The sequence below is a fragment of the Micromys minutus genome (assembly GCF_963924665.1).
Source record: "Micromys minutus genome assembly, chromosome: 5".
Classification (NCBI taxonomy): domain Eukaryota; kingdom Metazoa; phylum Chordata; class Mammalia; order Rodentia; family Muridae; genus Micromys; species Micromys minutus.
The window spans coordinates 68,883,335-68,908,568 of NC_137974.1; the positions used below are offsets into that span (position 1 = coordinate 68,883,335).

At 37.3% G+C, this 25,234-nt stretch overlaps 1 protein-coding gene across 1 annotated transcript in view; it reads right to left on the reverse strand.

Annotated features, from left to right (window-relative positions):
- The window catches only part of ADGRB3 (adhesion G protein-coupled receptor B3), a gene marked incomplete at both ends in the record, with an annotated part of 694,930 nt that overhangs the window by 61,361 nt on the left and 608,335 nt on the right, over nucleotides 1-25,234 (reverse strand). The window contains one exon of the mRNA XM_080917177.1: nucleotides 78-228. Coding sequence (XP_080773303.1) covers nucleotides 78-228 — 151 coding nt within the window. The remainder of the gene's footprint in view (nucleotides 1-77; nucleotides 229-25,234) is intronic.

Here is a 25,234-nt window from a genome sequence, read left to right on the forward strand (position 1 = left end):
GTCACTTTTTACTAAACGATGATATCATTGTTCAACATCATCTCAGCAAAGCATAAAGAGCTTATTAATATGCTTACCCCATCCAAGGCACAAGAAGCGTTTTCTTATGAGCCGGGTCCTGATTTTTCCTGTTACAGCCATGTATGACTGCCACGCCTCTGTCAAAACCCAACAGAATGAAGCCAGGAAGAAAAAATGCAAGAACGCAGTGGTGGTCGTGCAGATGCTCTGTGAAGACAGAAGACAGAGGTACATGTTTAACCTGGGCAGAGACCTAAGACTCAGGGAACTGGACTGCCCTTTCCTTTGCCTCTGGTCTTCACCCCTCCTTTGTTCTCAGATGAGAAGAAGTCATACCATGCGGTCCACAGAACCTTGAACTTGCCATCCTCCTGCCTCAGCCCCCCTGAGTCCTAGGATTACAAGGATCTGTCACTACTTTACACTTAAAGTGGTTAAGTTCTGACTGGCTCTTATTTTACACTGGAACTACAGGGAAGAGCCTCAGAAATGGTCTACAGGACCTAGAAACTTATCTCCTGTCTACTTTATACAATCTGCGAAATACAGAAATACATGCCCTGTTTCCATTTGAGTTTTCAGTGTCTTTAATGAGGAGAATGCATACAATAAATTTAAACTCAAGGAAAGTTAAAATGACTGCCTTAGTTGGTTTCTTTTTTTGTAATAAAATTATGGAAATGGTTCTTTCTCTAGCTTAAGTTGCAGACACCATGTATTATTGTTTTGGCTACATTCTTTAATCTCTAATACTTAACCAAGAATTTCTACTTTTTGATATGTCTGTGTTTGTGTTAAGGTGATACTGGCAAGCTCAACAGCTTTTCAAAAGAAAGGAAAAAAGATGACTTTGCTTTGAATATGTGTGTGATACCCAGGGTATAACAGCAAAATACAACGTAAGGTTTGGCTAACAGCCTAGAACAAAAGCAACTTGCATTGTAAAGTATTTGATAGTTGTATCACATGCTAATATATTGCCGTGTGTGTCTTCATCAAGTAATTTTTGGATAGCTAATTTTGAGTCACCAGCAGTACAGGGCTGTGATTTCATAGATACTTTTTCTTCCTGCAATCTAATCATCCTAAATGTGTGAACCATTAGCTGTGCCCGGTCTGCAAACAATCAGCAGCTTATATAGGCTGCTCCTTATTTCCCTGTTGGTATGACTTCTTTGTGTACATCTTGTAATACAACTCCTCATAAACCAGAATCAGCAGCAGAATCAATTTCTTTCTTCGTCATGCAGCCTTGTTCCCAGAAATCGAAAATAGACAAAGATGTTAGGATGCTAATTAGAGATTAGCAGGCTTGAAGGTATTGGGAGCTATATCCCTCCCTCACAATCACTGAAAGATAAAACCAGAGTATGAAAAATGCAGGATTCTAGTATTCATCAGAGGATGACAATCGTATCTATATTTCTAGTCTAGCTAGAAGGTCTGATGTCTTGAGCTACCCAGTTGATAACTGGCTCCAAGTAAGTCTGATCATATAACTATCTAGCATGGAATGTTCTGATAAAGATCAAAGGCAAACTATTGCCTCCTCTTTATCAGAGTCAACACAAATGGGTCAGTAATCACTAGAGAGCAAAACAGCCCTCGGAAAATCTGTCTGTTCCCGAGATACTAAGCATAGTATAAAAGTAACACTAGTGTTTTGTTATTGTTAACGTGTTATATTTGCCAAGTTGTTATAGTATAACTTATACACAACAACTTTCACGAACAGCAATTTTCTAGTGACTGCCATTTTTCCCCATACATGTTATCAGCTTCCTAGGCATCATTATTCTGTCGTGTGAGGCTTAGGACTCATTAATGCTTTTCCCATACACTCCACACTTCACATCTGCAACTCCTAGGGATCAAGTATTCTCTAGGTCTCCTCAGTACCATGGCTTTCCCCACTGATAAGGATCAAATTCTAGTTATCTTGGGGATGTATCTTGGTGTCTTTTCAGTCATTGTGACCACCTGACCCAGCACAATGACTTCCATCCACAAACCCCCCTCATTGAACCTTGCACTCTACTTTTGACTCCTACAATAGTCATTCCTTATATATCACAATTCCAAATTTCAGACTCACTTACTGGCACCTCAAGTTTATCATTAACATTTCCTTAACCTGCTTTGCCACTGGCATCTCTGCTCTTGAACTGTCAGAGCTGCTGTGTGCTATCGTACTGCGAAAGTCAAAACAAATGTAATTTAGTAAACTGAACACTGTTCGTACTGCTAAGTTTCGAGTATAGCCTTTAGCCCCAATTCTTAAGAACAGTGAAAAAAAAAACAGTTTCCTGAAGGAAACTGATAAAAATGAAATACTTCTCACAAACCTGAAGCTACAAAAAGTTCTAGAAAAATAGTAAGCTACAAAAAGTTCTAGCAAAACATCAAAAGTAGATGAGCACAAATTGGAGGTAGATAATGCAGTCCTAAACTCAGTGTTTGGAGTAAGGACTATACAAAAAGAAGGAAAATATGACAATATGTAAATGTCACAGAAGGTTTCAAGATCTACTTAGTAGGACTTCTTGAATAAATGAACAAGGAAACTAAAATAAAATACAGTATCTAAAGAAATATTGTGAAATAATTCTTCAGAACCCAATCCAATCTAGTCTTGGTTACAGGGTAGATCAGGCAGGAAACACACACAGTCAGACACATAGCCCTTGATACATTCTTGTGAAACTTGTTAACATATTGAATAAGAATAAAATTTTAAAATTGTCAGAATTGAAAGAATGGTTAATTCCAAAGGGATGAGAACCAGAGTGTTATTAAAATTTTTGTGAACCAGCCAGGATCCAAGAAGGCAGTGGGGAGAAAACATCTTTATTCTAATGAAAGAGAACTTTGAAGTCGGAATTCTACACCCAGCCAAACTATTATCCAAGTGACAGGCAGAAGTATATTTTTAGAATTGAAAGGAACTTTGAAGTTTATTACTTTAAGGTTCTCTCTAAAAGAATTTCTAGACAATATAAAAACACCAATAAAAACTTCAAGTGGACAGAATGGAATAAATGAAAGATATGGCAAATAAAAGCACCAAAATATATTGAATCTAAATAAAATTTTACTTAATATATTTCATATCATCTTAAAAATGTAGCTACCTAGAAAATCAAAATAAAACCAGTAAGGACCAAAACACTAGAGACAGGAGGGCTACAAGGAAACAGAGAAAGATAAAAACATGCTAAACCTCTGTTTTCCCATTCTGGTATATTAGGGAGACCAAGTTATATATGACAGCTACATTTGAACATTTATGATAACCTAGCTGAATTAAGGTAATCATTATAAAGTAGAAATAATATATTTTTAAGTTAGCACAAGAAAAGTAAAAATAAGAGACATCAGTAAATTCAATTAAGAAGAAAGGGAAAAGAAATTATGCTAAATAGGAAAATGTTCCTGAAAATATCAGAAATCACAATAGTTTCAAACTCACAGGGAAAATGTAAACAAAAAAAAAAAAAACACACACACAAAACAACAAAAATAAACAAAAATTACATTCATACTTGATTTTAAAAATCTATTTGTGCAATGGTTTTGTGAGGAAAAGTCCCCAAGTTCACTGGCACAGGAAGATGTAGACTGAAGAGATCGGAAGAGCTACATTAAGCAAATGCTAATACGAGATATCAGATGTGACAGTTATCCTATCAGAAAAACCATTAAGGGAGATGAAGATGGACCCTAGATGCCCGTCTAAGCAGCAAGCCACAAGCAGCACAGCGTAGGAAACTAATAATGATTGTTCCCCATGTAATATAAGCTGCCAGAGGATCCTCACGATCTCCACCCTTCTTGTTGGCCAATATTGCTTTTCATTGTCTTTGTGGTGTGGACTCACTTCCTCTGCTATTGATGAAGGACAGATGGCCTGTGTTACTATCTCCATATGTCCAATACCTCCATCAGACACATCTTCCTGAACAAAACAAGGCCTTCCATTTTCATTACACAATGTAGTAGAGTCAGCAGGATTTCTCTCCTGGGTCCACATACTGCATATTTCATTTATTGAAATTTCTGGGCTGCCATTTCCTTAGCTTAAAACTGAAGATTTAAAAAAAAGTGTATCTCTTAAAATGGCCATAGTAGTGAAGCATCATACAAGCTGGGTGTGGTGGTGGTTACTTTTGATCCCAGTGCCTGGGAGGCAGAAGCAGGCCAATTTTTTAGTTCAAAGCCAGTCTGGTCTGCAGAGCAACTGCCAGGACAATAAGGATTAAACAGAGAAAACCTGTCTCAAAACACACAAACAGTAAACAAAGAGACAAACACCCCCAACATCACACATTAGAAAATTTAATACATAGCAACTATTCCTTTGGGGGAAAAGGTTAAATTTTTATTTGTTACATTATGAAGTATGGTAAAGCTTAATACGTTTTACAAGTATATACTTATTGACATCAGCCTGACAGATTATAAATGACTTAACCTCCATAACTACAAACACATCAAAATGTATCACATTACCTTCTAGCCAGTCATTGTTCTAAGAATTATACATTGGTCAACACTACACTCTCCAGCTAGCATATCTGTATAATGTCTTAGCCTGGAAATAATTGTGTTGAAATACCTTTCTTTAGCCAACCAAGGCTCTCCTATATTACTGTTTTCTCTGTGTTTCCAATTGTGGTCAAATTTCTTGAAAGGTTAAGCTTCATATAGAGTTCATTATATGTTATCCTATCTGTTCTTGATGTCTAGAGTCACCTTAAATTCTGATTCTGGATTCAGAATTCTTCTACAGAAATTCTTATTTCCAAAGCTTTTAAACCTTCAACTTCCACATTCCTCTGAAAATGACAAGTTTTAAAAATATGGTTGTCAAATGCTTCTGTATCTTAAGAGTTCTAAAATACTATGAATTGTCTAATTAAAGGTTTCCTCAGGTGATTCATCTGCTTTTAAGTTTGTTTTGATAATTTTGTTTACTAAGGGAGTTATCCATATCATCTGTATTTCAATGTATTAGTATATGATTTTATATAATATTTTCTTACAACTTAAACCATTCCATTTCTAATGTTGCTTACCCAGCCTTTTTATTGTTCATTAGTTCATTTATTGAAAAAATATTTTACTTAACTCATTTTTATCTCATGAGTACTGGAAGCACAAGGCAGGCTAGCTTTTTATTTACTAGATTTATTAGAGAAGTCTATTTTACCAAAGTTTTTCAAACTTTAATTATTTAGTTTTAGTTTTATTTTGAAAAATATTATACAGTTCCAGGGGTGAGTTTTTATTATTATTGCTTTTAATTTGGCAAAGTTTTTGAGAATCTAATAAAAACGCTGACTGTCATGTTTTCCCCATTTTGAACACTCAGTGGGGATAACATGCTTATTAAAAACAAATTAAGCAGCTCTCTGCTCCTCCCTGTTCCAGAGACAGTCAAATTTTCTTCTGCAGTGCCAGTCTTGTTCTTTAGACAAGATGGTGAAGGTTGGTGAAAACAGATTTGGCCGTATTAGGCACCTGGTTACCAAGGCTGCCTTCATCTCTGCATCTGGCAAAGTAGAGATTGTTGCCATCAATGACCCCTTCATTGACCCCAACTACATGGTCTACATATTCCAGCATGAGTATACCCATGGCAAATTTAATGACACACACAGTCAAGACTGAGAATGGGGAGCTGGGCATAAATCGGAAGCCCATCACCATCTTCCAGGAGCAAGATCCTACTAACAGTAAATGGGGTGATGCTGGTGCTGAGTATGTCATAGAGTCTAATGGCATCTTCACCACCATGGAGAAGGCTTGGTCCCACTTGAAGGGTGGGGCCAAAATGGCCATTATGCCTGTCCCTTTGGCTTATACCCCCTTGTTTGTGATGAGTGTGAACCATGAGAAATATGACAACTCAATCAAGATAGTCAGCAATGCATCCTGCACCACAAATTGCTTAGATCCCCTGGTTAAGGTCACCCATAACGATTCTGGCATCGTGGAAGGGCTCATGACCACAGTCCATGCCATCACTGCCACTAAGAAGACTGTGGATGGTCTCTCTGGAAAGCTGTGGCATTATGGCCATGGGGCAGTCCAGAAAATCATCCCTGCATCCACTGGTACTGCCAAGACTGTGGGAAAGGTCATCCCAGAGCTGAATGGGAAGCTCACTGGCATGGTAGTGTTCCTACCCCCAATGGATCTGACATGCCACTTGGAGAAACCTGGTAAATATGATGACATCAAGAAGTTGGTGAAACAGGCAGCTGAAGGCCCCCTAAAGGGCATCCTGGGTTACACTGAGGATTAGGTTGTCTCCTGGGATTTCAACAGCAACTCCCACTCTTCCACCTTTGATGATGAAGCTGGCATTGCTCTCAACAACAACTTTTTGAAGCTCATTTCCTGGTATGACAATGAATATAGCAACAGGGTGGTAGATCTCATGGCCAACATGGGCTCCAAGAAGTAAGAAGCCCTGGACCACCCACCCCCCAGCAAGAACACTGAGCAAGCAAGAGGCCCTCAATTTCGGAGGAGTCCCCGTCTCAAGTTGGCCCCCAACACTGAGTATCTCCCTCACAATGTTCATCCTAGATCCCCATAATAATAGGAAATTCCTAAGGAGTCCTTGCTACTCTCTTAAATTACATCAATAAAGTTCCACTCTACCCACAAAACATATTAAGCAACATGTAGATTGTAAATGTTTAAAAATAAAAAAATGAGCCTTTTAAAGAGAGATACAAATTTTAAAAATTTCATGATGTCTCTACTTGTAGAGAAGTTTAGTTTTTCTAACATTTAAAGAAAAATCAGAATACTGAGATAAAATGTTTCAATATAATATTTGAAAATCTAAAAAGCATCTATAAAGCAGCATATACAGACAGAACCTGCAAGATGTTGTATTTATTATATAATATTTTAACATATGAATCAAACTGTTTAGGAATTTATCTGATTTCACAGAGTTCAACACAGGAATCAAGTTATTTAGATATTCATCTGGTTTCATGGATTAACCTACTATTTTGTTGTTGTTGTTGCTTTTACAAAAACAAAATGACACCTGTGTTGAGATTCACACAGGTGTGCACAGACATTGTAATCTTGTAATACAGGCAATCACTTGCAGACTTGAGAGCCATCCTTACTAATCCTTGCAATGAGTTTGCAGGCAGTGGTTCTGCATGTTTCAGAATATGGTACTTCTTATAATCTAAACAATGAATCATGGTGAGGATAAATAAGGTAAATGGATAAAAGGAACTGTCAATGCTAATGAGAGTTAGCCATCAGGAGCTTAGCCAACCATGTGGACTGAGTTTTCACTGGTAAAACAAACAGGTCTGAAGATATTTGCCTACTTATTAAAGGATGAGTAGAAAGCCGACCTCTCAGACCCCTATTCCATTTTAAACACTAGTTTCTTTTTTTTTTTTTTTTAAGCAGCAATGAGATGAAAATGTCTTACACAGGAGGGACCGGAGCTCTGTGAAATTAAATAACTAAAGACATATAGGTTAGAAGTGAAGAGTGATGTGATCTCTTTCCTATCATGCACTACTCTCTACACCGAAGAGCTCAGGCTAGGCTAACATTGACACAGCTACATCATTTCTTCTGATGTTACTCCAAAAATGGTTTCACAGAGAGTGACTACAACTGGTAAATGGGCATCCATGTTAGAAGTGACTAGATTCAAGTCACCATAACTAAAACAGACACATGTACCATTTCTAGATGTCCTTTGTGGTTCTGTAGATACCACCAACATTGCCCACTGAGGTCACCTGGATAGAGCATCTAATCACAATGACACAATTCATTAAAGCTAGTGTGAACAAAAGGCCCACCATTTTGGAAAATTAAGTGCAAACTATTATTGAATGAAGACTCCAAATAGAAATGCTGTAATAATGCCATGTTATCCAATTTCTCTTGTTCTATAGTTGATGTAACACGTAACACACTGACCATAATATTATTTATAGGTATTTGACAATATCTCTCCTTGACCCAAATAATTAGTCTGTGCCTTATATTTCCTCTTTGCAGTAATGGGAGACATTAGCAGAGGAAATTTTATGAGCTCTACTTCTTTCTTGTAAACTCTTGGCTCACCATTAAGCACAAGTTGTTAAGGGCAAAGACAATAGGTTCTTGAGTTCATCATCAACCTAGAGTACCTTGTAAATTTTGTCTTAAAAAATACAGAGCAAAACAAGAACAAAGAAAATTAGCCCAGAGATATAAGGAATAAACTTCATAATGTCTCACACCTCATTCTTTGTGAAATTTGAAGGACATTATTTTCTGTGTAATCAAGATCCCTGCCAGAAGTCAAGCTCTATGTGTACAAGATTGCAAATTTAGTCAATAATAACACAAAATAATTGGATAAATGAACTGATGAATTAGTGTTAATTTTAAGCATCTTTCTTTGCCAGTTCTTATAATTTCATATTTTAAAAAGGCAGTGCTACTAAAATTAATAGATGTCAGATAGGTGTGAACAGAGATAAAATCTTGTTCCATAAATTCTGAAAACAAGTGTCTCAAAAAAAACCCACATGTGAATAATTTGAAGACCTTGGAAAGATTATTACATAAAAAGTCTTATTTTTTGAAATATTTCTTTGGGGGGTCCAGACATTTGTGTATCAAATATATCAGGTACCATGCTGTAGCCTATGGTTTCTCAGTTTGGGAAAATATCAGTCTTATTTAAGATAAAATGAAATGAAAGTTACCTTCTAAATAAGACTACATTAAAAATTAATTGGTAATTTAAAATCTTCAAATGTCTTATAAGACATAGATATATCTAGGGATTGATTTACCTTGAATTCTGTGTCTGTAGAGGAAATCATTTGTTACTGAGTTCATAGGCTTGCTCAGACACTCCCTCGTAGCTTGTAAACATTATATGTGATCACTTACAACCAAGGATAATAATGATGTAAATAAAAGTTGTCTTCTCATGAGCTGAACAAGGATGATAGCAACAATCATGCCAAACTAGATGCCAAAAAGCTACCAGGCATCGATGTTACACAAAAAAGGAGAAAAATCTACACATGTAGAGATAGGCACCTGAGCAAAGCTTGGAGCCAGACAGGTCCTCCCCCCACTCCCCGCCCAGGGAAGGATAAACCATTCAATTATCTAGTGCCAAATGGCCAGCCCTGAAAACGTACATACAAGTTACAATAAATAAATATGTGCATGTAATGACAGTTAAGGAAAAAAGAGGCCATATATTTAAAGATAGCAAGAGAAGGTATATAGAAAGGTTTGAAGGAGAAAAGTAATTAAATTAGCAATCTTAAAAATTAACAGAAAAAAGTCAATCCCTGAACCAAATGTTATCGCTCTGCTAAAGGGATATAGCAATAAAGCAAGTCCTCATGATAGTCCGTTATTGTCATACATCAGTTCTCCATGTGACCACCGTCAGAGGCTTCTCCTCACAGTACATGGGAATTAACACAGGGACCCACATCTGGACAATACACAGAGAGTAAAGAGGCTTTTCCCAGTCCTAACTGGGATGTCTTCATCAAACCCCTCCCTTCAGAGTTCAGGAATCTATGCATAAGAGGAGGCTGAAATATTCATGGGATGATAGATGACTCCAAGAAAGCAGTCTCTTTCACTCGATAAGACAAACACATGCAAGGAATTCACAGTGATTGTGTCAGCACACACAAGCCTCCACAGGTTCAATCCAGACATTGTCCAGGTACTGAGAGGGGAAGTAAACCTGGGATCCCAGCTCTGACCACAAAGCTATCTGCAGTTAATACCTGCTGGGGAAGGAAAAATTAGTTTTCTCCAATGGAATCTCCATGTGTAAATTACCCACACTTAAGAGAAGATCCCATGCCCAGGAATAATAAGGCAATTCAAAGTAAACCCAGTGGTAGTTGTGTAGACTTATAGTACTTTATTTGTATACTTTTTGTCTTATTGGCCTTCTGCTGTCTCCCCCCCCCCCTGTGTGTGTGTGTGTGTGTGTGTGTGTGTGTGTGTGTGTGTGTGTGTGTACGAATACTCATGTGCACACATTATTTTTATTGTTTTTTTTTTTAAAGAGAGAAAGAAATGACATTGTGTTGGGGAGGTGGAAGGTGGGAAGGATCTGGGAACAGTTGGTGAAGAAAAAATGCATGATCTAAATGTATTATATTTCCTTTCCTCCCAAAAAATGATTGTTGCTTTCTGGACCAATGAAGTGGTTCAGGAGGTAAAGGCACTTCTGATGAGAGTAAGAACCTGAGTTCGCTTCCTGTAACCCACAAGGTGGAAGAAGAGACCTCACTTGCAGGGATGGATTGCTATCTATCCCTCAGACATGCACCCTGGCACACACACAACAGATTAATGCTTTTGTAGTGTACTCTACAAACAATGGGATGGCACAGTTGCAGGAATAGCTAGGCTTTGAAAATGTTTCTCAGATGATTTGTGAAAGAGAATATTTGTCTGTCAAGAAGACATTTGTAATGTTTATGATGGTTTTGTTTTTCTCAAGAGTCCTGCTGGAATACAGAATGAAACTTTGGTTTGCTTGATTGTTTGGGGGAGAAATGATAAAAGATCCCTTGTTTTAGTTGCAAACATATTTTTCCACCTTGGCTGAATACTGTTATCACAGGGGATCTTTAAAATGTATGAGTTCATGAGTGCCTTTGCCCCGGTCTTTCTACTGCTGTTATCTGGATGGGGTTCAGCCTAAGCAGTAGAACTTGTAAAGCACTAGGATCCCCTGGGGGCATCACAATCAGCAGTTCAGTCATAAACTGGCTCTGGGCAACACCAGCTGCCAAGTGTCTGATCTACCCAGTGTCTCACAGTTTCCTCCATTTATCTGTACAATGGGAATGAAAAATAACCGATTTTGAATAGCAACTTTAACTATCTACACAAGCTTCTAAGTGGTTGACAGAATCCCAATAATATTAGTAAAAGGCATTGTGCATATTCTCAGTTCTCTTTCAGTATGTAACTGGACTCTGTTCTTAAAGGTACTCTAGAACGGGTGACACAAATGAGGTATTTGTTTTGACCTGACACTTTCATTTAGAGTGCCATTTGAATGGACAGACTTGCTTACAGACTGCTATCAAAGGATAAGTGAATTTCAAAACAATGAAAAGTATGGAAAAGAAGCCAACTTATAGTAATTTCGTCCTAGGTGGTATGCAGAAAGGAAAGCAGACTATCCGCTTACTCTGCCCTGGCACTCTCAAAACACGTGGGAGTAAATTCATGCATGTGCAGTCTGGAATCTCGAGCGTGGGGATTAATGGAAACTGTCCAAAGAGATAACTGAACTCTGCGATTGGTTCCTTCTGTTTTTGACCATTGTCTCTATTCCTACTCACCTCCATCAGAGCTCCTCAAACTCAGATATTTCAAGCCCAACCTGTCTGAAAAGGAAGCCCTTGCCCTCCCTCTGGATCCAGTCTATCATCTGCAATTTGTAGCAATGAAGTGTCCTTACTGTCACCAACAAGATGGCATCCTTGTAATATGTTTACATTTAATCAATTATCATTTCCTATTTCATCACTTAATTCATCAAGTCCATGGTCTCTTCATTCCCACAACCCTAGCTGAGGCTATCTTTCAGTCTCCCAAGGAAAATGAATGAAACCAAGAACCTCCCTCTGCACCCCTGCCCCCATAACCATGGTTAAATCTCTATCAGCAGGAGCAATGTGGAAGCTTCTAAATCACAATGTCTTGTTGGAATCCCTTGGATTCTCCTCTCAACATATTCATGGGACAACGGCCATAGAATCTTTCTGGCATACACTAAGAACTTAATACAATTTTTACAATTAATGGGAAGGGAGTTGGGGATGGGATTTCTGCAGTAGTAAAATATTGGATGCGTTTGAGTATTCGGTGAAGAATTAGAGAGAAGCTTGTGAATCAGGAGAGAGGATTAGTAGCAAGAGGTTCTGTGATAAACTAGCAACACAGAAATAGAATCTGTTACAGAGAAGGATCAGTCCCTGGTAAAGGAGACTTTGGGACAGATTTCTCCTCACCATTGGATGGATGATTAATATCATAAAACCACACGTTCTAGTCCTTTCTGCACAGGTAGAGAAATATTGATGCGTTCTACCATTTGGGAGTTTCCTTTCTTGTCTATTTATTTATTTTATGTTTTCGAGACAGATCTTCACTATGCAACTGTACCGTCTTGGAATTTACCATCGAGACCACGCTGGTCTCAAACTGACAGAGATCTGCCTGCTTCTGCTTCCTGGGTGAGGGGATGAAAGACCACTGCCACTTTTCCTGGTGATTTTATCCCAGTGGGCAAGCAACCTTTTACTTCTAATGTACCACCAACGATATAAGCCAGCTCTCTGATGCCCTCCACACAACCTTCATAAACAAAAACACACTTCAGCCAGTAGGCAAACAGTGGACTCAGCTGAAGGGAATCCCTTGATACGATACTTAAAGCGCTACCTCAAGCTGTTTGCTATCTTTTAATAAACAATTATGTTCATGAGTTTGTTGCCCTACTACGCTGGATTCTTGCTTTCGAAGCACATGGGAAAAATAGCTATGATCAGTGTTGGGAACAAAGGCACTATGCCCAGGTTTGCAGTATTGCTTTTTAAAGTCAGTAGTATAAACATATTTGAAAAGAATGGGGAAGAATAGTGCATGCCAGAGAAAACCTGGATATTCTTAGTATGTCTTAAGAGGTTTTTATTGTTGAGATTTTCGGGATCAAGGTATTTATTGCATACCCAGTCACAGAAAAATCTTAAGTTAAATAGGTTATATGCAATATACTCCAGAACATAAATGCATAAAAAGTATGCAAATATAAAAACACCTATCAGCGATTATAACATTTGTGTGTTCAGTTTAGATAGGAGAGGTTAAAAAAAGAAGACCCTTGTAACTTTGAGTTTATATTATTAGAGAGAGATACACAAAACAGATCATTCACATTACCCATGCTTTTTTTAATAACGTACAGAACATTCCAAAAATTTTATTACTACAACACACTTCTTAATCCAGAGCCTAAGGGGATTAATAAAAAGTTGATGGAAAACAAGAAACAAGCCAAGCATCATTTTATGTTATTTCTTCAGAACATGAGAAATGTATAGGTTTCCAACTGATAACTTCGGGATGGCGACAGCTGGACCACACTGTGGCTTGAAACAAAGGTACATACTAAGTCGCTGTGGCCCGGTGATGTCATGCTATGCATTAAGACATCTCCACTGATCACTTTTTAAATCGATGTGAAGCCAGAGCCGGAGGAAGAGTCAATAAGAAAAAGAGAAGCCAAACACAAAAGAACATGTGGTCAAAAATAGATCTTAGAAAATATTTTTAAGTATAGCCCTTTATTTTTATAGTGTAGCCTTAAATTATACTGTTTAAAGCTGTGTGGATGAGTTGGGAAACTCCCTCCATTTTTACTCTCAAGCATAAAAGTAGTGTGGGGAGGTGAAAGCTTTCTGAGCTCTGGTTGAAGGAAGAGGGTGGAGAGGGGTGGAGAGAGGGGAAATGTGTTCCCGGTCTGTCTCTGGAGAGCTGTAATTTCATTCTCTTCGTTTTAAGTGGGTGAAAACTGTTCCTCTTCCCCCACCTCCAACCTTGCCTGCTTCTATTCTTTGTCATGTATTTCTGCCTTCAGAAGAGAGGCGTGGTCAGAGCCTGCTCAAGAGCAGAGAAGACAGAAGAGGAACTGTCCTCCTACCTTGGCTACAGGGCTTCAATTCCTGAATCCCCTAAAAAGGAGAACCTTGCCACAGTGTCTACCTATCCCAAAGAGGCCGAAACTATATAAATAGTTAAATCTACTAACAGCAAGCTAACACTATATAATCAATCTCTTTATCTTACCCTGTTCAATCTGGCTCTGTTACAACCTCCCAATGTGTGAAGCATCCCCTTGTTCATGAATGAAAAACTTTCCTTTCAGAGAAAGATACATCTCCCCAGGTTCCTTGGGCGACATTCCCTGCATGAGTACAGCAAATCCCGACTGTATCTAAGAAACACACAATTTTTGCTTTCCCTTCTCGCACAGATATAAAATAATTTTCTTCTATGTCATCCATTTTGGAAATCCTTACTTCTATTATTATTTTTCATTGATTACAGCTTCTACCGAGAAAAGATGTTTCTTTTTTATGTTTGATGTTGTATCTATCTAGCACATGGGTAATATCCAATAAACCAACTCTGCAGCTATCGGTAACTTCAAAGAAGATTCTGGTCTGAATAGATGTGCTATTGCCTCCTGGTGATTGAGAAGTGTTCTCTAATCTCTGTTATAGAGAGAACTGCTTTCCTCCAGCATTTGCTCTTTCCTTGTTCTCATGATGGAATCCTAAAAGCACTTGGGCTCCTGTAATGAAAACTGAATTTTCCATCCTTTACTTAGGTTAAGGTCATAGGATTAGAGTCCTGATATGGAAGGTAAACAGGGGAGTACTGGAGACTGCACACCTATCAATCTCTTTCCCTTTTCCACAGTGTTGTCAGATAGGATGTATGCATGACAGCTGGAACTGGAGTAGTCCTAGATCCAGAATACAAGTCAGAAGGAATTCATTCATTCTTGCTCACCATAGAGCTTACCCATGCTTTGTGAGAAAGAAAAACAAATCGGCTACTTTTTTTTAAAAAAAAAATGCTATCCCTGCCCTCATTTTCCTATAACTCGAGATTAAATCTAAATGGTGTACTTGGCACCAATGAATGACGACAAACATTTATTATCTTGTCCTGAGTTCATAAGGTACTGCACATGACACTCTAGTGAATGTAATTTGTGAATCAACTAAAAGCAGTGGAATCATGTGTGACACTCTGAAATTAAGACAAATATTGATATTACATTTAATAAACATAGAACTGTGTCTGCCTCATCTCTACAACATTCCCCTCCAGTGTCCCAACCATTTAATGATATGTGTGGACTAGATTTGCATGATAGTTTAATACATGCCATCCCATTTGATTCCTACGATTGATAGGAAAGTAGTATAATTCCTATGACTAACTTTATGGCTGTATAAAAATAGCTTGACTAAAACTGAGTAACTTTTTAGAAGTCACAGCACAGCATCAGAGCCAGGACTTAGACTCATGGCTGTTGTTTTGTCTCAGGTCTCCCTTGCTCTCCTGGTCACAGTGGGTATTTGAGAGCTAGGCACTACCTTATTGTCTAATACTATTTGACAAGAACAGATCCCAGACATCTAAAGCTTCACACTAATAAAGATTTCTACCAAGATCTGCCCTGCCTCCCTGACATATGCATTTCAAAGTAAATGTATGGATCATAATATATATATATATATATATATATATATGTATATATATATATATATATATATGTATATATATATGTATGTATGTATGTATGTATGTATGTATGTATATATACTTTGTGAGGTAACCCAGATCCAGAATGACAAAGACCTCATGGTGTCCTGGCTTGAAATCCTTAGATTTGGATACATCATATAAAGGAACAGCAGAAGCAGAAGTAGAAAAGAACTATGAGAAAAAGAGGCAGGACGGTAATACCGACATTTTCTTAAACCTCTATTGCTTCTGACTGTATTATTATAAATAACTATGCTTATATCCACAGATGAGCATAGCAACCACTTCTTGTCAAAGAAGCTTCTTTTTGCAGCATAGGAAGGCTATTGCCAAGAAGTACAGCTGGTACATCTACTGTGCAGTCCCTATACCTAAGGCAACAATGACAACGATAACAACAACAGAACAAGGTACAAACAAACAAACTCCAAAATACACCACAGGAGAGGTGGTAGAGATTTTGTAAAAGCCAGAGGATCAGGGTGCCTCCTATGAGAGAATGCCTTTCAGACACAATAGGGATGCTGCACCTATGAAATCTGAATGAAATGGCTCCCTAAACAAAACCTGAATAATGACTGCACAAGTTGACAGGCCAATGGGGACAGCACCTTGCCTCAAGGTCTCACCACAGATAAAGAACTGGAGGAAGCTAATTGCTGCTGGGAGGGCTGGTGCTTGATGTTTGACAGAATCTATTCTACTGGTGTGTTAGCCAAACCCAAGTAGGAAGCCCTAGACACAAACACACACACACACACACACACACACACACACACACACACACACACACACACACTTCTAAATGGGTTCAGTAATGTGTGTGTGTGTGTGTGTGTGTGTGTGTGTTTGTGCAACAGGAACAGAAAAACTCATGAATCTTGGAGCGTGTTGGGAAAAGAGAAGAGTTTGAGGTGGGAGAAAGAATGGTATAAATATTATAACATATACATAAGTATTAGTCTATATAGAATTCTCAAAAATCTGAAATATTTAACCATTTAAAAAGATGTTGATCTCAGCATTCTGCAGTTGACTTCAGTACTTTGTGTGGGCTTAAGGCTTCCTGGGCTTTCTGTATACAGGTTAACCGGTTTATTGTTATTGTCATTATTTAGTTTATATTTGGCAGCATAGTGGTAAGGCTTTATGGATGTTCAGAAAACATACTTAGAAGTAACATTGCACAAACTGAGTAAATTGTACTTAGAAATGTATATATATATATATGTGTGTGTGTGTGTGTGTGTGTGTATATATATATATATATATATATATATATATACATATATATATATATATATAAAGAGGTCATAAATTTGAAAAAGAGAAGGTATATGAGAGGGTTTGAAGTGACAATGGAAAAGGGGAAACAACATAATATTATTTCAAAAAGTAAAATAAATATATTTTTAGAAAAGACTTGGTATCTTAATATCTTCCAAGTTGATACATTCTATCTTACAAGGAAACTCATTAAGACTTAGGATATTCTAAATAGAGGCTTCTTAAGAGTCAGAAATTAAACAACTCAGAACCATCAAGAGGTCTTTGAAATTCACCATATGCACTACATTCTACCCCAAGTTTTTACATAAGCAGAAGAGATACTGAAAGACACTCTTAGATCATGTGGCTGCTTAAAAGAGGCAAAGATCTGATGAGTTGCATGGTAAGGATATTCTCCACGTTTGCAAGCTGTACAGTGTGCTCTGTGCTTCCTGATCTTGTTAACTCTGCATAAAATGTTGGGTGGGCTATCTCAGATGCAGCTGCCCTTAGGTCATTTCTGCTCTGGTAAGTAATCCCTCACTTGTACTGCTCTAAGTGAACTTCGATAAGCTCATTTGTTCACCACATTAGACCTTTGTAGTACCGGCCCTTTGTTGATGATTTCCTCTTTGTAGTGAGTAGACATTAGTTCATGTATTCTCAGGAAGAGTGTCATGTAAAATTCTAAGCACATGCATTATCTCTGGTACAATAATTCTACTAGAACTTCCTCTTCTACTGTAATATTGAGTTCATATTTTAAACAAATCCACATACTATTTGATATTGGGGAGTTGGTGTCCTAGAAGTAACTGCTATACCAGCCGTGCCCTCTGACCACTTCCTTTAGCATGCCTATTGGATGCTCAGCCAGTCTAGGCTTCTGCCATAGATTAAAATAACAGCACCACAATCCAGGTATCTTCACCTCCCATCCAAATACAGGACTGAGACACTCATTGCTGTTTGTGATAACCAAGAAATCAGGGAAGGAGGCAAAGAAGAGTCATTTGAGAACAGGCAAGGAGACAGGTTAAGCTAACAAATCTTTACCAAGCAGATATATCGACGTGTCAGAGAATGGTGAAGAGGAGACACAAAGGAGAAATGTTTACATCATAACCTCACTCACCTGTTCCTTAAAGAGGATGCTGCAGAAGCTCTGAATGAGCCAATATTCAAATTACTCACAAGTCAGAGATTACAACCCTTCATGTAAAAAAAAAAAAAAAAAAAAAAAAAAAAAAAAAAAAAACTTGACTTGTCTAACATAGAATGCTCAAATTGGAAACCTCTTAGCTGTGTTTACAATGTAGCGTTTGGCCTAAGTGTGATTCGGAAACCCATAAAAATTCAATTATGATACATATTTTAGTCAGTTAAAATGGGTTTAGATCTTTACTATCAAAATTTTATAGATGATGATAATATGAGGATAGATTCTTCAAATCAAACACAACACAGGATAAAAATGAGAGGATCCAATATTGGGAAGATAACAGCCGACTCTAACTTCGAAATAGATGAGCTTGGGGAAAAATGGCAAGAAATCTGATGGGACCAAAAAAAAATGTTGTTTCTATAAATTGTATCTGCTACAATCTCTTGAACATAAAACATGGCAAACAAGAAAGAAAAAAAATTAGTCATGTGAGTTATGAGTTGCAGTTTAACTTGGAGACAGTACCTATTTCTAGCCTCATGAGACAAACTCAATGGGATATTTTGAGAAACCTTCAAAGTCTGTGTCACGCCCTCCCAGGACCCACGGGACCTGTGGCTCACTCTTAGCAAGTTTCACATTTCATTATGGCATTCTCATACATTCCCCCACCATATAGGTGTGTAAGACATAAGAATACAAGATGCACCTTTCATTTGATGCATGACCACTGATACTGCTGTTCATTAGTGTAACCTCGGGGCAAAACATGGAGGCTGACCTGCATCAATGCTTTTTTGCTGAATGAGTGAATGAGTATGTGGATAAACTACTGGCTGAATGGGGTTTTGTTTTCAGTATGTATAGCTCCTGGAGGAGCTAGTTCATACCCTGGTATGAGCTTCCTTTACTTCTTTTATTCATTCTCTCTCTCTCTCTCTCTCTCTCTCTCTCTCTCTCTCTCTCTCTCTCTCTCTCTCTCTCGTGTGTGTATATTCAGTGTTCACTTATGTGTGGACATTTTTGCTTGTGTATAAGTACATTATGTGTGTGAATACATGTGTACATTCTGGAAGGTGGCAGCCTGAGGTTGATGTTGCGAACCATCCTCCATTCCATAACTATTTATTCTTATTCATTTAGAAAGGGTCTTGTAGCCAAACTCAGAGTTTATCAGTATGGTTAGGCTAACTATTTACCTTACTCTTGGGATCCCTGTCTGTCTCCCAGGAGCATCACTGAGGTCAATTAACATACACAAAGGTGTTGGGAATCTGAAAACCAGGCTTCATGCATGTGTTACAATTGCTTTAAGTGCTGAACCATTACTAAACTGCCCATATTGAAAGCTTTTTGAAGCTCAGTACCTAAGTCATTTATTTCTCTCTATATTGCTATTCTCGGGCTCTCAAGCATCTAAAAGTGAAAAGGAACTGGCTATTCTTTGTGTGACAAACCCTAGAGACTGAAGACATACCAAGTGATACAGTCATTGCCATTGATATATAAAGGAGTTACATTTGGAGCATCAATACATTCATCCACACATGACCGAGTTTGTGTACATAATGGTGGTAGATAATTCCTTATCATATCTGGAATTTCTATTTCATCAAAAAAATAAAAGTTTATTACCTCCTACTTCAATACAATATTATTTAGAATTACAGAATAGTCATTAGGACTTGAAGACTAGAAAAACAAAGGATGTGTTAAAGGAAATGGCCAAGCATTCACTACTCACAGAACTAGACATCATCACCAGTTAAGCTAGAATTACACAAAACTGACAATGGTGTAAGTCTGTTCTTTATATGTGCTATTTGTTTTGATTCCCCCCCCCAACTTTAATTATGAATTCTAGCAGACTATTGTTGATGTTGATATGCAGGTCAGGGTAGGCACAAGATAAAGCAAGGCCTGTAAATGGGCAGTGAATAAGATAGGCAGGGACAGAGTTTTGGAAAGTTGGAGAAGAGAAACCAAGATGGAGGAGAAATAAGATGATCTATCACCATGAAGCTTTAAATAGCCACAGGTAGCTATGAATATCTTACAAGGACAATGCTATAGGACAATTTGTCTTATCTAGGAGGGCAGTTATTGTGAGGACATTTTGTGGAGTGAGAATTTACTGATCTAAATCTGATTGATAAATTACAAGTGTCTAGAGTTTTGATTTTACTGGGTTGCTGGGAATATAAGCAGAGTTTGACACAGAGAATCATAGAAGAGTAGCCATTGTGGGGACAAAGAGTAGCGGGAGGTAGCATGGCATGGTGCCCTGGAACAGTTTGCTGCTTTTTCTAATATTTACTGCAACAGACTACTATATTTTGAGTTTACTATTCACCATTTATTCATATATCCTAGGTAATTATCTTATGAGATAATTTGGATACAACATAAATCAGTGCTCAATTCAAATCAGTCCATTCAATCAGTTAAGTGTCTCCATAATCAGGATGTACAACATTGGCTAAAAACTTTCTTTATATCACTTTACAATAAATGGTCAGCTCCAACTTCAGACAATTACCATTTGTTTTCTATATAAATTCATCTGTTTAAAACACTTTATAAAAACAAAGTTGTATAGTAACTAGCCATTTTATCGAAATCTGTTTGTTTCTCATTTCTTATAACAGGTTTCAATATTTACTCCTATTTTCTTCTCTGTGTAGTATGAACCATACAAAGATAGTACACACCTATTGATAAACTATGTCCAGTTTTTAGACAAAAGGTATAGGTTGTGCACTTGAAGTTCAAGACCTTTGGACCCAGTTAATAATATACTTGTAGATCACATAAAAGCATGCATTTACCTACTGTTCTAATATATATATATATATATATATATATATATATATATATTCTCAGCCCATTTTTGTTTAACTAGAATCAAAGGAAACAATGCAAATAGCTTTACTATGCCTTGGATGTCCTATGTAATCAGTTTTCCAACCTTAAGGTAAGATCATAGATTGAACCTTAAATTATATACTCTTCCATACCCAGAACCCAAAATTATGCATGCATGCAAGCATGCATGTATATCTGTGTGTGACGGTGATCATTTGCTGTAAACAGCCAACAGGTTGATAGCCACCTCAATAACATAATTATCCCATAAATGTAGGAGGCAGCAATGGGAGAGTTAAGTGGTGTTCTGAGTTAGTTGGGACAACAAAGTCACTTCTTCTCTTCTAAGACTGTTCTAATTTTCTTTAAAGAATGTTTTATTCCTTTTTTATATCATGTTTTCTTCACTGTTTAATAAATAAAGAACAACACTCTCTGTTAGGGATAGGCACAACAAACAGGCATCAAAGACAGATCAGAAACATAACAGACTGGCAACATAGACCAGAAACTACATACAAAAGGAAGACAGAAAGAATAGCAAAATATTCAAATTAGGATCCACTCTTGGTTAAACTATACCAAGCAGAAGTTTTAATTTATATTCCTTATAGCAACATTGATGCAACATATAATTGTAAAGAAATCTTTGTTTGAACATAAGTTTTTATTTTTCTTGAATACATATTTAAGAGTAAAGTTGCAGGAATGATTAGGTTGATCTTCAAAGTAAGGTTTAGAATAACCATGGAAATGTATCTGAGATGTTATTTCCAGAAAGGTTTTCCTGAGGAGAAATGAATCACCATGAATTTCATGATCTGGGGTCCAATACTAAAATTTAAGCATCAAATGAGCTGGGTGGTAGCATTCACCCTCTGCTTCCTGACTGTGGACTTGATGTTAGCACAGTCCTGACCCAATGGTTGTCCCAAAGTAACAGACTGTGCCCTCAAATTGTGAACCAAATAAGCCTTGCCTTTTTTTAGGTTGTTTGTATCTTGTATTTTGTCACTGCAAGGAGAAGAGTGACTAGTCCAGCTGGGTCCCATGGTGAGTCTATGCATAACTTCAAGAAACTGACAGTTTGCATAATTGATTGTCATAGCATTTTATAATCCTATCACTTATGTATTTCAGTGGTTTCATGTTTTAAACAACACACGGTTTTAACAGTTCATTAATCTCAGACATTCGTTTGGAGGGGGGAATTTTGCCTCCTTTATGTACTAGTGTATGCTTCCTTGATTATTAGTAATGCTGAGACTCTGAAATTTGTTTATAAAAAATTTCATATGTTTCATGTTTCATATGTGAAGTGACACACTCATATTAATTGATCCTACTGCAACTGTGAAGGAAAATATGTAAAGAAAAGCATAAATCTAATCTTACTTCTAAGAAAAGCACCTATAGGGAGCTGGAGAGATGGCTGTTAAGAGCATTGACTATTATCCCAGAGGTCCCAGCAACCACATGGTAGCCACAACCATCTATAATGGGATCTGTTGCTCTATGAAGAGAGTGACAATGTACTCACATACATGAAATAAATGAATCATTTTTCAAAAAAATGTAAAAGCACCTAGAGTACTCCAAGAGCATGCTCATTATATAACAAGTTTAGGTAACTTCCAATTAATAAGATTGGGTCTCATAATTCTGACAGTGAAGAACCTTGTTCTGTTTGTGGGAAATCTGTATTAACTAGAAAAGAGAGTTTTGTGAAAATAATACAAATTACTATAACAATTTTCATGGTACCGTTCCAATTGGAGCACCATGTGACTAGGGACAAGAAGTATTAAATGTTGGTGTTTTTTTGTTCTGTGATCAAGCATATATAGGACTAGTATAATGTAGGCAATTTCAATTTCAGTAACTGTCTTCCTTGAGATTTTATTGTTTGGTGCAAAGTGAGTGCTGCATGCCAGGTATTGTCCGAAGAATTTTATCTGCATTATCACATCCAGCCTCTACAATAATTCTTCTGGAGAGTACTGTCACTGTCATATGAGAGAAGAGAGCTCCTCTACATTATAAAAGCTATGAGCTATGCTGACAGTCAGTTTCAGACCCAAGGAATTAGTTAGCCCATGTTCTAATATAACTGTACATCTCACCTTAAATATCTGAACATCACAGATTTGTACCCCCACAAAACATAGGGAGACCATGCATGCTGTCAGATAGAACTTTCCATTTGAAAAGCATTTTAGGAAACATAGAAACCAGTGCACATATTTAAAACATAAAGTTTATAAAAAGAACTTCTCTTCATTAAGGTACAGAGTCAGTGAAAATAACAGAGAAATATCGGGTCTCTAAAAATACGACAAGTCAAAATGGGATCTGTGAATTCCTCTCCACATTCTCTGCTGTTCTCTACTGTTAACACCTGCAATCAATTTGGCAAAATTAAGCAGTAGAAGAAACAGTTGAACACAGACCTTTGACATACAAAGACTCAGAAAAGTCAGTCCCAAGGAAGTAGGTAACTGATTGCTACTTATGGGTAATGTAGGTAGAATTCTAAATCAATGTGACTAAAACAGATAGACTAGAGGTACAGCATCGGTGACACCTACAAACATACAATACTTCTATTTCTACTGTACTGTTACTATAAGAGTCTAAGAAATCCATTCTACATGGTTGGAAAAAACTTTTAAAGTTTTTTTTTTTCTATCAGTTTTTAAAATCCAAGGTTCAGGCACTTCATCTGCTTCCCTGTATGTGACATATATTTTTGTTTAAAAGCTATGGAAAGTTAACAGACTTTTCATGTTAATTAATTAATAATATTAAGAGGAAATCTATACCTAGAACCAAAGTTTTTTAAAGTTGGAGTTGTTTTACATTTCCATTACAGACCTGTCAAAATGTTTAACTTAGAAACTAGTCACCTATGTATTTTCTCATTTTTCTTACATGTTTGGTCTGGTTGAAGCTTTTGTTGGGATGAGATTTTTAAAGGAAGAAAAACAAAATGTTGAGAGTAGACAGTACGAGGTGTGACCATGTTAGTCAGGAGAACAATCAACTGAATGGAGGCATCCTAGAAAGCACTCTGAGGTCAGTGAGAACATCTTTCAGGGTGATCCAAAATTCATAGTACAAGACTTCTATTGAGCTAATGTCAGTCCTATTTTATGTCTACACAAAATCTCAGACTCTTAAGTAATACAAGGCACTTTCCCCTGCCCTTTCTGACACAGAAGGTTCTTTAGAGATGGGACAGTCGCATGTGGAACTTTTAAATAACGTCTGCTAATGTGTCAAGGAGACAGATTAAAATAGAGAGGAAAAAGAAAAGAATGGAAATTTTGTAATTTGGGATGGAATCCAAAGAGATTGGGTCTTCTGTGGTCAGCTGAACGAATGCCCTGGTAAGATGAGAATAGACAGTGTGAGGAACCACCACCAAGCCACAACAAAAGGAAAGGGTCACCTGAATCTTTACTCTATTTTCCACTGGTCAACTTATTAATAGATTTCTTCTGATTCCAGAGTACAGCATCCCTCTAACTCCCTCTACGGTATCCCGTTTTAGAAAATTGCACCTGTAAACTCTACTTGTGGACATTCGAGATGGAAACCTTCTACAGATATGTCCTTCTCAAGGATGTGCAGACCTGTACTCTCAAGAGTATCTGTCAATCTTCTACCAATGCTCTAAGTCTCTGTAGAGTGCTGAAGTCTCATAATTTGCAAATATAGATGGCCACTTGAGCTGACCTCTCTCATCAGCCAAGTATTCCATTAGCTCTCTCTCCAGCCTTCAAAAACTCTCCAGTGTTTTCTTACAAAAAATTGTATCTAATCTCCCATCCCTACTGCAAATCACTCTCTCACTCTTCTGAAATGAGTTTTCCCTGTCATTTTTAAGAGGGTGCAGTGACTCCCACAGTAATTCCTGAAGACTATGAGAACACATTCTCCCAGAGGATGAGCACAAAGTTAAGACTCTCTGTAGATGGTAGAACAGGAATTCAAACTATGAACTATCTCCTCTAAAACCAAGTTCTTTGAAATGTTGCTATAGTAGGAGACAAACTAATGACAGAAACTGGTAGACAGAATAATTTCATTTGAGAGAAAGCTGTTTTGAATGTATATTTTTTGTTTAAAAATATACATAACAAATAGAACTTAACTATCTCTGATGAGTTAAAGGCCAGGTACACTTCAGTATTGATTTATTTGGCTACTTCTTTCATTCCAGAAAGGCTCCAAATTAGCACTAATTATAGCTTGATTATAAAATGACTCCAAAGGTTCATTTGCTAAATAAATGCTTGGTTACCCCTCTGTGGACTTTGGGGAATTACTGGATCAGCATGATTTTGATGTCAATCAGTGTGTCAATCCCCTGAAAAACTCCTAATGTCATGGCAATATTGGAAGGTTGTGGAAGCTAAGGTATAGGGCATAAAGGATAGAAGTGGGTTACTTGATACATCACATAGTGGAAGGGAATAGGATTCTGGATGTGTATATTGAGATTGTGTCATCTGTCTT